Source organism: Falco cherrug, chromosome 13, assembly GCF_023634085.1.
Source record: "Falco cherrug isolate bFalChe1 chromosome 13, bFalChe1.pri, whole genome shotgun sequence".
Lineage (NCBI taxonomy): Eukaryota > Metazoa > Chordata > Aves > Falconiformes > Falconidae > Falco > Falco cherrug.
Window position 1 is genome coordinate 6,159,774 of NC_073709.1, and position 14,705 is coordinate 6,174,478.

At 38.0% G+C, this 14,705-nt stretch overlaps 1 protein-coding gene across 1 annotated transcript in view; it reads left to right on the forward strand.

Annotated features, from left to right (window-relative positions):
* PAPOLG (poly(A) polymerase gamma) overlaps positions 1–14,705 on the forward strand; it is a 64,079-nt gene that overhangs the window by 48,450 nt on the left and 924 nt on the right. Inside the window, exons 3-22 of the mRNA XM_055725994.1 lie at positions 1,317–1,475; positions 1,579–1,645; positions 2,296–2,380; positions 2,464–2,573; positions 3,047–3,100; positions 4,179–4,290; positions 4,912–5,001; positions 5,624–5,762; positions 5,907–5,979; positions 6,061–6,181; positions 6,497–6,581; positions 6,980–7,033; positions 7,805–7,924; positions 8,247–8,356; positions 8,607–8,728; positions 8,815–8,984; positions 9,877–9,983; positions 10,056–10,294; positions 11,189–11,257; positions 11,860–11,916. Coding sequence (XP_055581969.1) covers positions 1,317–1,475; positions 1,579–1,645; positions 2,296–2,380; positions 2,464–2,573; positions 3,047–3,100; positions 4,179–4,290; positions 4,912–5,001; positions 5,624–5,762; positions 5,907–5,979; positions 6,061–6,181; positions 6,497–6,581; positions 6,980–7,033; positions 7,805–7,924; positions 8,247–8,356; positions 8,607–8,728; positions 8,815–8,984; positions 9,877–9,983; positions 10,056–10,294; positions 11,189–11,257; positions 11,860–11,916 — 2,143 coding nt within the window. The remainder of the gene's footprint in view (positions 1–1,316; positions 1,476–1,578; positions 1,646–2,295; positions 2,381–2,463; positions 2,574–3,046; positions 3,101–4,178; positions 4,291–4,911; positions 5,002–5,623; positions 5,763–5,906; positions 5,980–6,060; positions 6,182–6,496; positions 6,582–6,979; positions 7,034–7,804; positions 7,925–8,246; positions 8,357–8,606; positions 8,729–8,814; positions 8,985–9,876; positions 9,984–10,055; positions 10,295–11,188; positions 11,258–11,859; positions 11,917–14,705) is intronic.

The following is a 14,705-nucleotide window of genomic DNA, read 5'->3' on the forward strand; positions in this document are numbered from 1 at the left end:
ATTTTCCCCTTTCTAAACCGAGGGTTCTATGGTGTAAGAAAAAAACCCAAACAAACCAAAAAACCAAACCCAAAAACAACTAACACCACCTTTAACTTAATGTTATCCTGCCATGTGAGTCTTCTGCTGGTTTTGATTGCAAGTAAGTGTAAAAGTGCAGGGCAAGCAGAGGGTTGGAGGTGGAAATTATGGCTTGCTGTGACTGGAGTTCCAGGAGCAGTCACCCCACCCCATGGGTGTCCAGACTCGGGTGCCTGGTGTCCCGCTCCACCTAACGGGGCAGTGAGCTAGCTAAGTCAGATCCGAGCACCCACTCCAAACGGAGCTTAACTTGTGCTGCTTTATATGCTGACATAAAATCATAGAACAGTTTAGGTTGGAAAAAACCTTTAAGATCCTCAAGTCCACATACATCTCTTGGATTTAGATAAAACAGATGTACAACAGAGGTACAACTAAGCCTCTGAACTATAAAAATTGAATACTGTTAGGAGCATGAGGCTTTCTTAGTAACATTAGGTGCAGATTGGTTGAGGTTTTCATTCATACTCTTCCATAAATAAAAACAAGGTAACACTGAATTTACTGCATCAAATCTGTTTAACAGACAACTTTGTTGTCTGTCCTTCCTCTAAATTAGGGGTCCTCAAACTTTTTACACAGGGGGCTGGCGCGCGGATGAAGTGCCAGGCAGCCATCTGCGGCTGCTTGGTTCCCCCCCAACCCCCGGGGGGGCGGGGGGGTCTGTAAATACCAGGGGCTGGATTGAGGACCATGGGGGGCCGTATCCAGCCCACGGGCCATAGTTTGAGGACCCCTGCTTCAAATCAACTATAATGCCCTTCCAGAATCAGTAGAAGGATAGCAAATACATTTAACTAAAATAAGCCAGTGTTAAATTGTCTTGTTTAATGTTAGCAGGAAGCTGATGGGAATATCCTTAAATCAAAACTGATACGAAACAGAAATGTGTCCAGACCTTCAGCTGTATGTAGTGTCACCTGGAGTAGATTTCAAACTCTTTAATCTCCTGGTGATCAGTCCTATCTAGAGCAATGCAGATAAGTTGTATTAAGATGGTAACAACTTAGATCGTTTCATATATCCACAATTATTTTCTTTTAAAAGTAGTTGTGAGTTCAAAGTTAGGTCCAGTTATCTAAAAATCATAAGCAGGATTTTTTGCTTTGCTGACTTATGTTAACGCTGGGTAAAAGAACAGAAGTTGATTTGGAAACCTCTAAGCTGAAGGGTGGTTTCCAATAATATTTTTTTTTGGTTTTGTGAAGTCTTCAGTATTTTGTTTTCTCCCGCAGTACTCCTAGACAGCAGAACCAGCCTCAAAAGTACTACGGAATTACACCTCCGACTAGCTTTGCTCTTCCTAAGGATATAGACCGCATTCATACTCAAAAGCTAGTTGAAACAATGAAACATTTTGGGGTATTTGAAGATGAGGAAGAACTGAATCACAGGTATAAAAAAACTTGTTATATGTTATGTTATATGTTAATGTCTTGATTTGCCTTTTTTTTTTTTTTTTTTTAAGGCAAACTTAACAGGAGTTTTCTTTTGCAGGAGGGTTGTTCTTGGGAAACTGAGTAACTTGGTCAAAGAATGGATTTCAGAACTTGGTGAGAGAAAGGTAAGAATTTTTTTGTATGTTCTTATCAAAACAGCTGAAACATCTTTATTTCTTTTAAAGGCCATACTAGTAGGATTTATGCTAAAGTTCATCTTTAACTTTCTTTTGAAGTATTGAGTAGAGCTGTAGTAACTGCCATTGAAATAAGGTATAAAAGATACTTCAGATCAAGATCTTGAAGTCTTTGGGGCACCAAATTTGTGAAGTGGCTCTATAGGTTGACTTGTAGCAGGTAACAAAGCTGAAACAGCATGTTGTGAGGGGAGATTGATGGTAAATGGGCACTAATCTTGCCCCAGACAGTCTACAACACTCAATCTAGCTTGAGATCATTACACACACTAGACTTGCCTTTTGTGTAGCTCTTAGATTGTGTTAATTCATGTCCATCTGCTGCAGGGAAGACTAATAATAGGACTTAATTTGTGTCAATTAATGAAAGAACTGCTACGTTAATCTTTTTTTGAGTTGCAAGCACTTCAGAAAAACAGTATCAGTCTATTAGACTAACCCCTTAGTACAGGAGTGAGAAGACATTGTTCACAGAGGCTGTTGTAGTCCTTCTAAATAGCTTGTATGCTAGTTAAGCTTGCACATAGGTCAATGTATATCTTGTATTTTAAAGTAAACTCTCTCTCTTCTACCCACAGAATCTTCCCCCTTCAGCAGGAGCAGCAAATGCTAGTGGCAAAATAGCTACATTTGGTTCCTACAGACTTGGAGTACACACTAAAGGTACAGCTTTTATTGTGTGGTCATAGTTTTAATGTTTGAAAGTGACTTTCAACAGTAACAGTAGAAATGGAATCTCTTTGCAGGTGCTGACATAGATGCTGTCTGTATTGCTCCTAGACATGTGGAAAGATCGGATTTTTTTCAGTCATTCTTGGAAAAACTGAAACGTCAGGAGAAAATAAAATGTCTAAGAGTAAGTTCTTTCCTTGATAGAAACATTCCTTGACCCATAAGGTCATAGCATCTCAGGCTCAGCAGAAATTAAGAATATGGGAGACTAGAGCACACTGTCAAATGTAGACAGAATTTTTTAGGTTTCTCTGGATGTTAACCAGGAGTAAGATAGTATCTCTTACTTTTCTTCTTCACTATTAAGGTAAATACCTTATAGCCACTGATACTGATGGTTTATTGCACACTATTCATTACAATACATGATCAGTCTCTGTATCTCTTGGCTAAATAATTTTTTGACACTAGTATTAGTACTGTATTAGTGTTATACCACTTGTAGCTTATTAACATTATTTATTTTTTTTAGTTCAGAAGCACCTCAGTCTTTATACTGAGTAATTCAGCAGTATACATTCTGTATTTTATCATAGTTTAAGAAAACACAGTCAAGTAGCACAAGATGTTTTCTTACATTTATCGTCTTCTTCACAGGCAGTTGAAGACGCCTATGTACCTGTTGTCAAATTCGAGTTTGATGGTATTGAGGTAAGAATTTTGTTCTTTTTCTTTAAATAAGAAATTGTTTTTTCTTGCTTTGGAATAGGATAACTTTTCCAGGAACCTGTGACTGTGATATATTACAAGGTTATTGGTACCTGACAGTGTATCCAGGAAACTGTAATTAAACAGCCTGGCCACAACCTATCCCAGAAGGCTCTGGAATAAAATGGGAGCTTATGATGAGATGAGCCCCTGGGCAGCCTGGCAGGCATGGGAACATCAGGAACATATTTTTTCTAAACCTGTGCTGTAGACCAGGGTGGCCTGCTTCAATAGCATTTATCTCACAAGGATTGTGCAGAGTGGGACTAAGGGCAGTGTCCTGGCTAAGTCGTCTTAGCTCGGACAGGCTAGCGTTCTATGTATGAACCATGCAAGCAGACAAAATGTTTTGCTGCAAACGAAAAATGAAGTGGTCATGAGACAAAGATCTGGAAAATGAAAAGCAAAAGTACTCATGATTCCTGCCTGCGGTTGTCAGCTGCGGGAGTCCTTGTACCTTGAATACATCTTATACAGTGAATAAAGACCTGCGTGCTGTAGTACCTAAGCAAGTTACTGCCTGGTATCACTGTCATGAAGACAATGACCTTTCTGTGGCCTTTATCTGGTACAGACATTTACAGAATAATTGTCTTGCCTCAGACTGTACTAAAACCCAGGTACTTCAGGATCAAAAGGGCTTACTGCTTAAAGAAAATGCTCTCTCCTTTGCTGAAGTATAGCTGAGGTGAATGAGCTTGTATCTTAATGCCATGATTAATTCTAAGTTCCCTTTTAATGGAAATTCTAAGTTTAGAGTAATCTTTTCAACTTTAAAAAACCCCTTTCCCTAGCTTAAAAAGGAGTGATGCAATGAAGGTTTTGTAAATAAAATACAGAACTCCTAGCAATTTTCTTGAGTTTTCTGACAAATAAATCTCTTGGGAGGTGTATTTATAGTCATGTAATTCTAAATCTAAATATTAACTACTCTTTTGAGTATTAACTATTCCCCACTAGTGTGCTGTTCACAAACAGTATGGCATGTTTACTGATGGTTGGCACTTTTTTTGCTTTTAAGATTGACCTTGTGTTTGCGAGACTGTTAGTGCAGACTGTTTCTGACAATCTTGATCTCAGAGATGACTCGCATCTGAGAAACCTGGATATAAGATGTATACGGAGCTTAAATGGTAGGCATATTTACGAATCTTTAGAAATAAAGTGTTATTAGAATTTGTGTAGAAGGCCTGAGTTTCTGTACAAGATGCAGAAACTCATCTCATGTATACTGAAGACCTGAAGAGGTGGTGAGTTGTTATACGTTTCAAGGAGTTGTGTGTTTAGATAGACCTTTATTTCGTGTTTGATCAGGGTGTGTGCATTGTTTTAGTTTGCCACAGACACTGCTTCAGGTGAATACGCAGAGGGTTTGATAGAGAAGAATGTGTGATAGTTCATAAAAAAAGATATTTAAAATACCTGAAGCCTAACTTGCTCACTGTTTAACACTGACTGGTTTAATTGTTCCTGGCTGTCAAAACAGCCCTAGCTTTTGGAATCCTGTAAAAAGGCCTTATTAAAAATTGTTGACTGTGGTCTAAACTATGAAAAAGCTGTTGAGGGCACCAGTTACCTGAAGTGATACTGAATGTTAGGTGTAATCTATAATTTTTAAGGTAATATAAAGCAAGTAATCCAAACTTGTTATCATAGACTTGAATGATAAACTGTAAGCTATGGATCAAGTGTAGTATCAAACTGACTTGTACCTGTTATTAGGAAGTTCTGTACCTCAACCTCTTTTCTTACAGGTTGCAGGGTTACTGATGAAATACTAAATCTAGTGCCAAATAAAGATAACTTCCGGCTCACACTCCGTGCAATCAAACTGTGGGCCAAACGTGAGTAATGTATTTATTCCCAATCTTTAAACTTTTCAGAGGCGCATCATCTTGAAAAAAGACCATTAAAAGTGCTTCAGCTTTGGATAGCTGATTAAATGATAGTTTTTAAACTAAAAACTGCATTTTGGGTTAGATGCAAGGTCTGTCTATGTGGCAGATTGTGTGGCACTTTGTGTAAATGGATGTAGAGGAGGGAGAAGAGGGGAGTGCCTACAGGACAAGGTGCTGCGATGCTTATCAGGAATGCGATTACAAATGATAAAAATGCCAAGTATAAAACTCAATATGTAAGTAATAAGAAAATACCATTTGCACGTGTGGCTAGAGCAGGCGCTAGAAGAATGACAGAAATTTTCTTAAGTGAAATTGGAGTAAAGGAGGAGCTATGGCAGTGTGGTAAATGTCAGAGTAACAGTATTTTAGGAAGTGGTGCGGTAACGATTCTTTTCCTCATCCCTGTAAGGACCAGCCATTTTGGCCTTGTTGCACTGCAAAAATAACGGACTTTGAGTCTGAAGTGCATTAAATATGCTATAGATAGTGAAGTTGGTAAATTTGAAGGAATATACTTAGGTATTGAAAGACCACAGGCTAACTGCAATGTATCCATCCCTTCTAGAGCGCGGCATTTACTCCAACGTTCTGGGATTTCTTGGTGGAGTTTCCTGGGCAATGCTAGTAGCAAGAACATGTCAACTCTACCCGAATGCTTTGCCTTCTACACTTCTTAACAAGTTCTTCTTGGTTTTTTCAAAATGGTAAGAGATATTGTTTGTTATAATTAGCATAAAGCATTAACACTTTAGAGGTCATTCTTTCTGTAAGATTTACATTGACAGTCCTACCCTGAATTACATGGCAACATTTTAAATGGACAGTTACTTACTGGCTTTTCTTTGTAGGGAATGGCCAAATCCTGTAATGCTGAAACAACCTGAAGAGAGCAACCTTAATTTACCAGTATGGGACCCTAGGGTATGTAGACATTGAATTTGGAAACCTTTAAACTTTCTCCTAACTTGAACTGATACTAAGCAAAATTTTTTAATATCCTAGGTGAACCCCTTGGACCGTCATCACGTAATGCCTATCATCACACCTGCCTACCCACAACAGAACTCTACATACAATGTGTCTGTGTCAACACGAGCGGTAATGATAGAGGAGCTCAAACATGGTAAAGTTCTCTTCATGCTTATTAACTGAATAAAAAGTACAATTCTTGCTATGAAATCACATTGTCTGAATTTGTTATATTCTGTCAGGTGTTCTGCCCTGTTAGGTAGGCTAGGTCTCTGGGAAGTACGCCTGTTGCAGGCAGTAAGGGACCGGTTTTACAATGAACTGTTGTAGTAGACCTGCATTGTGTCAAGGGAATTTCTGCTTTCTGATCTGGCAATTACTGTTCAAAACCCTTATCTTGTGAAGTTTATATTGTGCTCTGCTAGTCTTAAGAACTAAATGGTAATATGGTTTTCAACCTTAATTCTAGGTCTTGCAGTTACAAATGAGATTCTCCAAGGAAAAGCGGACTGGTCAAAGCTCTTTGAACCACTAAACTTCTTTCAGAAATACAAGTATGTATGAAACCTATTGTCTGAACTTGACATCGCTTAATTATTAGCACAGTGAGTTTTAACTTGCAGTCTAAACAGAAGATGGTATTAATGCTTGTTTTTCAGAAACCAGAGGTAGTCATGAATTTTAGTAAAGATAGGTATAGGGAAGATAAAAAAACTGTATGTGTTATGCCACTGACACTGTTTATTAGAAAAAATCAACTATGATACTTAGAATGCAGCAGAACACAATTTTAAAGGATGTAATTGGGTTTTCTTCAGTTAATACTGGTGCTGAATAAAGGATACAATCTGCTATGTCTGGAATTCATATCCTATACACTTAAGGCAGTTTTGGTTTCACTTGAAGGAATATAAAGTCCTGAGCTAGTATATTCATTTTCCTTTTCTTCTAGACATTATATTGTGCTGACTGCTAGTGCCTTTACGGAAGAGCATAGCTTGAAGTGGTAAGTCTTGCTTTAAATGTGGATTCAGTGCATAAGTGAAACACAACTCAATGTTGCAGTTTATTGTTAACTGTATTAACAAATGAAGTATTAAACTGTGCAACTAGGCTTGGAATACTAAGTGAAGCAGACAGTTCATCAGCAAAATTACCTTCTCTTCACAAGAAAGCTTTTAACATAAATCTTGCTGTTTAAGAAGTTAACCTAAAGATCTGAATCATGATGAGAAGGAACAGAGGGTTAGTGTGCATATGCCTGAAGGTCAGACGTGCTGGGTCATCTGGAGAAGCAGATGCAATGAGTCCAAGGACACTGCTTCCCCCACACTGCTTCAGTTAAGATGATGTTCCTTGTTGCAGAGGCTGAAGCAAATGGGAATTACTTGATGTAATCAGATGCATAATGGAGCCTTCTAGAAACTGCTCTTCTTGATCTTTGGGGTAAAAAGGAGTTTTGCTGCACTTCAAAATGCAGCCAGAGGTGCTGGGATCTGCTTCTTGTTGATATTTTCATCATAGCTTATAGGCTGAAGTGTTGTATCTGAACTGTTAAGAGTACAAGTTAAAATTATTTGCCTCTGTCTTTGGAAAATTTAAAGCTCAAATGTCATGCAGAAACATCTCAAACTACAGTGAGCGTGGTATAAAAATGCGATATCTTCTCAGCTGAATGAAACTTACCACTGATTGATTGGTTAGCCAGTATTGGTTAGCATATAACTACTGCGCTGGTTACAGTCAAAAATGAGTAAAATACTCTTGTTCTTACTAGGGCTGGCCTTGTCGAATCTAAAATTCGTCTGCTGGTTGGAAGCTTGGAGAGGAATGAATTTATAACCATTGCACATGTAAAGCCACAGTCTTTCCCTGGCAAGCAAGAACCCTATAAACAGTGAGTTTCATTACTTCTCTGAAATACAGTTTGGCCAATGTTTTGTAACTTCTTTATATGCATTCACCTCAGCTCATCTGTGAGAGATGTTCAATTTTGTAGGCATGTGCTTTAACACATAAGGTTCTGAGCCTGTGAAATCTTTTCAGAGAAGGGAGAACTTCAGAAAAGTACTCTGAGAACTTCAGTTTGGGCTGACTCTACTCTTTAACTGCTGTGTAGTTGCAAACTGTTTTGCTTATTCCCTTGTTGAGAGTAGCTCCTAGCATCCAAATAACTGCCATCTGTGCATCAATGATAATTTGTGAATCTCTTTTTTCAGGAACAGATACGTGTCAATGTGGTTCATTGGAATCGTATTTAAGAAAGCGGACAATTCAGAAGTTGTTAATATTGATTTAACTTATGTCATACAGTCATTCACAAATACAGGTAAGCTTATATTTTGTTCTGGTCTGGTAAGGTTTCTTTTTTTTATTCTAGTGGAAGTTGTTTCATGAAGTGAGTTATACTTCTGGTATTAGCTATTAGGTATTTCTATAGAAAGCAACATATAGAAGATCAGCTTTAAAAGCATACTATTTTGACACAATGAAACAGACTTTCTAAAGAAACCCTAAGTAACTTTGATGAATACCTAATGCAAATGTCCCCGCTAAGCTACAACACAATTCCATGTTAGTTTACAGGCACGCTAGCAACCTCAATGTGCTGAAGGAAGATATGAAGATTGAGGCAACTTATGTGAAGAAAAAGCATCTCCACTATTTTCTGCCTGAAGAGGCCTTACAGAAAAAAAAGAAGGTATGATACAAATTTGGCTCTTCTAGCAATATTTTCTTTGCTTTAACAATTACTTAAAGACTTTATTATTTTAACTGTGATTACAGCAAAGTATGACAATTTACAATCAAAATATGTATGGGCTTCAGTACAAAACGAATCCTTCAGATGGAAGCTATTTGGACAGTTCCAGAAACATGGACTCCAGGACACCAAAATACTCCTCTTCATTCAATAAAATATCTACATGGGACACCTCTCCAGCAGAGATACAAAGGTTAGCACCATAACCTTAGAACTGTGAAGCTGCTGCTTTTAACTGACTCACAATGTCAATGAAGTCTAGGATTTCTTGTTGGAATCTGTGGATTGTAAGCGTGTGGAGGGCTCTAATGGCTTCAGGAGCAAAGCTGGCATCTCCTTTGGGCACATGGGCGGGAGACAGGTTAAAGAAATCTTTGACAAAATCAAACATACATTAACACATAGGAATGAAGAATAATTTGATATCAGAGAAATTATTTGGTCTTAAATATAAATCCCCTTAGGTTAGTGTGTAACTTGAAGCCGGAGTATTTTATGTGTAGGTAACCATTCTTTCTAACAAAAGTATGGTTGATGCCAAGCAGGATTAAGTTCTAACACACAATCTTGATCACAGAAACACTGGAGCTGCTGCTGACTTAGTGGAGGGGTATGAGATCTTGGGTGGGAAAAGTTTTTCACTTCTGGGGAAGTCTGCTTGTCCAGAAGCTACTTCAGCACAGGAGGAATATGTAATCTTGAGAGTAATAGCCCAATATTGCCAAATGTGTAATGCCTGCTGTGTTCAGGCTTTTGGATGCTGTAGGAGTAGCATAAAAAAAAGTGCTGGTACGGATAGAACAGATAAATCTAGCACTCTGTGCTGCTTTTAATGAATGTACTAAGCTGGAAAACAATACTGGTACATAGTGTTTTCTTTAGCGAGTCTCTTAAGTATGTATTTGTGGTCTGATGTTCAGCAAAATGAAAATACTGTGCTAGATTGCCTGTGAGTTTGTTGTTTAGTAGACTTGGTGACAATGAGCTTAGAAGGTAGATGTTTGTCTTGCCTGTACTTTCTGGCAATGAAATGTATAGAATTTGGCAAACTAGCATTTTATGACTCTAGCGTCTGACTTTTACAGAAATTCTATGTATCTGAGATGTAACGGTACTGGTGATCAAGAGAAGATGCCTTGTGTATTTATGCCATCAGTGCCTAAGGGACCCTCCGCTCCTGTTGTTGATTCACGTATGTATTGAAATAGTGAGTGGAATGCAGTCTAATCTCATGGCCAAACTAAAAGCTCACTGTCTCCCACAGAAATGGAGGCTACAGTTGCAGTGAGAGCATCAGGACCTCCAGCCGGTTTCACCACTCCAGGACCTAACAAAACTTCTCAACTTGGAGCATGTTTTGTCAAAGGACAGCATGAATTCAGCAGGACTCCAATTGCGGAGCCTAATAATGCTGTGCCTAAATGGCCTTATTCACAGAACTCTAAGGGATATTATTCACCTATATCACAAGAATACCCAAAAAAAGCAATAAGTGGAGACAAGGTAATGAAGGGGGTCTAGGCCAGGGAGGGTTTCAAGTAGTATTAATTATTGATGTAGAATGAATGAAATAACTGAGAAGAAATGCATATATGCATCCCCAACAGATTCAGGAATCTAAATTTAAGCATAATGATGGTTTTACCAGGATATAGGTATGAGGAATTGCCTTGAATATAATGTACAGCTATTAAACAAATTTTTTTTCTAAAATCTGGTATTAGTGACTACACTGTTTCTGGTCCAGTGGCAGGGTCTGTAGATACTACTGTGTTTACATATTACTGCAGTGACCAATTATGGAATGAACTGACTTATTTGGAAGCATTTCATAAAATTAAAAAAAAACTTATCTCAAAATGAAGAGGATAAAAATACAAAAGCATGAGCTAATCTTGTTCTGGCAGATGATTTTTGAATGCCTATTGAAAGTTTTGCTGCTTTAGAAATCAGCAGCCTACTCAATAGGTTGTCCATTGCTGAAAAGACAGTGTGGAGCTGTCTGTTAAATCTTGTTTCTGTGGAAGCTTCAGATTAATGTTTGATTTGTTTTATTGCTATATATAAATCTTCTTAAATAGCTGTTCTAGTGGCTTGACCTCTGATTTGAGGCAGAGGCAAAGAATAACTAGAAAAACCTCAATTTTGACACTTGTAAAGAATCAACTTGTGGAACTCTTACCTTAGTATTGAATATTTCAAGTACAGATTTCAAGGTTTGGGTAGCAAGACTTTTTGAGAGGCTTGAGGTTCCTGTGTCGTAATGGTAGTCTTGTCTAAATGTTGTGTTAAGGATGGCCACTAATATGTTTAATGTGTTGACTGTAAGCTGTACCCAAATATGAAGGTAACTTTAGTATAGCAATTATTTTGAGTCTCTGTATTCTGTTCTTCCAGTTAACCAGACGGGACTCTGTGTTCAAAGATGCTGGCAAACCACAAGATGTCAGAAGATCTATGGAAAATGTAATTTTGAAGTGGTATTACTCAGTGGGCTAACTGAAAAGCTGAATGGGCTGTTCTAGTGTCTAGGCTACCTCATATAATACTGTACACATTTATTGATGTAAATTGAAATATGCTTTTTAGTTTAACTTACTTCAGTCTTTATTTCCCAAGTATTACACCTGTATGACTTATCTTTTAAATGTTACTATACATGATTTGGTAGTATCTAGCTTCTTGTTATGCTTGAAATTAGATTTGATTTTATTTTTTTAGACCGCTTGATTTACTGATGTGAACTAAAACTACTACAAAGACTAAAGCATTTGGCCTCTCAAAGGGAGGATAAAGAGCTTTATATTAGTGTAGCTTGACACTGAAGCACAAACTTTTGAGGGCACACCCTCAAATCAACATATGGTCTTGTTGGTAAAGTGAAAGTTGAGAGAGATACCTGAAACACTGTGTGTGTGCTTATAGGGCTTAAAAAAAAAAAAAAAGTAGAGGTTGTCAATGCATGTATGTATTTAGTTTTTAAGTATCCTAGCTGCCAGACCTTGCTGTTTCTCAAGTTGTGAACTTGACAGTACTGCCTCACAAATCCTTTATGTTTTTTTTTTTAGGGTGGCCTTGGAGGAAAAGCCACGCAGGTTCAATTTGTCAACGGCACAAGATCACAGGTATTATTTATTGTCCGTTTGTGTTCATAGGTAAAACAAAACTAGAATTTTCATTTCATGTATATAGATGTGTATACTACTAATGTGTAAACTTGGTGGTTTGAAGTAGTTGGTAAGTTTCTGCCTGTCATGCCTTCACCAAACTGAATAGGTGAAAAATGACCTTCCAGGTTTACTCACAGAAGTGAAGCCAAAGTTTCCAAGTTATTAGACTTGAAAACCCATGTACTCAAACACTGACACAGTTTGTCTCCTGATTCAGCTTTTTTTCTGAAGCAAAAAATCTGTACTCCTTGCAGATCTTTCATGAGGCAATCTGAGCACTTAAATACTTGTATGCTGATTTCTGTGATGTTACTTGGAAGCTTTGAAGTGTATAAGTGGCTTTAGCTCTTCGTCATGTAAAATGTTGTGAAAAGGAGGGTTTTAAGACTGGAAGTAATCTGGACAGCAGAGGTACTCTCTTTTCCTGATCCATGGATCTGAGAACAATGGTAGCTTCCACTCCTATGCTGTTGAGCAACATGCAACTTACTTGCCCCACTCAAGAATATAATTGTCTCCGTTGATGCCAGGAAAGAAGTGTGCAGAGGGGAAAATGCTATTGCTCTGTAAACTGGTGGTAACTAAACAAGTGGTGTGGTGAAACAAATATTTATCTGTAAATGTTTGGGTTTGGGCCATACTGTTTTGGTACATAAAACCTTTCCTAGTTGAATGTAACATTCTTTATCTGCTGCTACTTCTGAATTAATGAATTTAAAACTTTTTTTTCCCCTGTGACATCTTTTTGTGTTGTAGAGGCTTTCCAGTAACGAACTACCAGATTCCTCATCTCCTGTTCCAGAAAATAGTGTTAATGTTGCTAGAAAAGCCATCAAATTTACTCTTAGTAGATAGTTGGTATTTCTTCAGGTAAAGAATAACTTGTTTATAGTGTTCCAGATTATCAATGTGTACTGTAGTTACCAACAAAGTATGGAAGGTTACTGTTGCCGTACTGCAGTTGGCCAGTCAAAAATCATGGTCTTATTTTACAGCATTGTTATATATTTTGAACTACTCTTTGCATTGTCTTGTAACTTATCCTTACTAATCTTTTTTTAAAGTCTTAACTTTAACAGCTTTTGAAAAAGCTACAAAATCAACCTGTCCTGTGACCTGGATTCAGAATGTATGTAAACAGGGTTAACCAGTCACTGCAACCACAGTCTGGTTTCAAGTGTATATGAATGTGTTTGTATTAATTTGTGGCTTCCTTGTTCATGTGCATATATTGTTCTTATCTTAAATTATTTTCCCGTTCGGTGCGTGCAATCCTGTGTATCTACCACAATGGTGCTCAGCTTCCTCAGTGAGTGGATTTCCACTGTCTAGCACAGTCATGCACTGCACAAGTGTTGCTTCCCATGGAGGCCCATAAATAATGTAAATATTGAAGGAAATGCAGCAGAGGATGCTACCAAGACGTGGAGATGATAGACATGTCCCATGCCATGTTATGTGATGATTTTTTTGTCTTAAGATTGATCCAGCATGAGACTTGAGGGTTTTCTGTTGTCACTGGGTAGTAAAAAAGCTAAACTTGGAAGACATAGCTGAAGATGCACTTAAACATTGCAACAGCTGAGGCTGTTGTGACACTGCTACCCATCTGCAAGCTGCGGTCCTGAAAGCAACCAGCGTGCAGAAAGTGGCCTCAGATAAACCCTGAAAGCTGTTCTAAATGGCTACATGTAAACTTGTAGGTCTTAAGACCAGTCCTGTAAACTGATAACACTGCTTACCCAGCTAAATGTGTTTGGGTTTTTTTAGGGGTTGGGAGAGATTCTGATCATATGAAACAAATGTTATGCTATCTCACTATTGTAATTTCCTTATCACTTGGTAATTTTGTAAATGAAGTTGTATTTTTTCCAGAGTATTTTTGTATGTGCTATAAAATACTATCTTCCAAAGAGAAATTTAAAACCTTCAGTCTCTCCTTTTTTTAACTCAGATGGGATCTGCTTAAAGAAACGCAACAAACAAAACAAAATGTGGGGCACTGCCACAAAAAATATGCTCTTCAAAACTGTAATGTCAAGCTAGAGTAAACTTGAGGGGACTGGGGACACTGCTTTCCTGCTTCTGGTATTTCCACGTTTTGAATTAACACCCTCTGAATAGTGTGGTTTGCTAACTGTGTTGACAGCTGAAGCCCCAGCTCTTTGTGGATAACAGGTACCCCTGAATTCTTTTAAAAGGAGTTATTTGGCTTAAACGACAATTCTGAGCTCTAATCATCTTAAGCATCCACACAAATCCCTAGTGACAATAACCGAAGGAGTAAGAAGAGGCATGTCTCTTGTAAGGGCTTTGTTCTCTAGCACTGCCCCTACTGCACGTACTCCAAACTTGTGGTGAAGGTATGACTGTATCGCAACAGACTTTGGTTTTTTCCTTATGACCTCTGGCTTCCAGCTTGCTTCCAGTGCAGTTTATAGCTTAGAACATTGGCCTCAGTGGGTTTGAAAGGTCATGTTCTTCTCTCTTCCCTCCTAAAACTTAAGACTGCAAGGCTTAAGTTTAGCCACTGGTTAAAATTAAGAAACCACTCATGTTACTTACGTAGCTTTTAGCAAGACTGCAACTTGAGTTTATAAAATGGTTTTAATGGTCACAAAACTGAGGTAACCATGGTACTCAAATATTGTCAAGTCTGTATACTAGTTACAGTATACATACAACTTCAGCACCTGTGTAAATAAAAATCCGTCATGAATTTGGAGTAATTAAAGCTGAAGTAG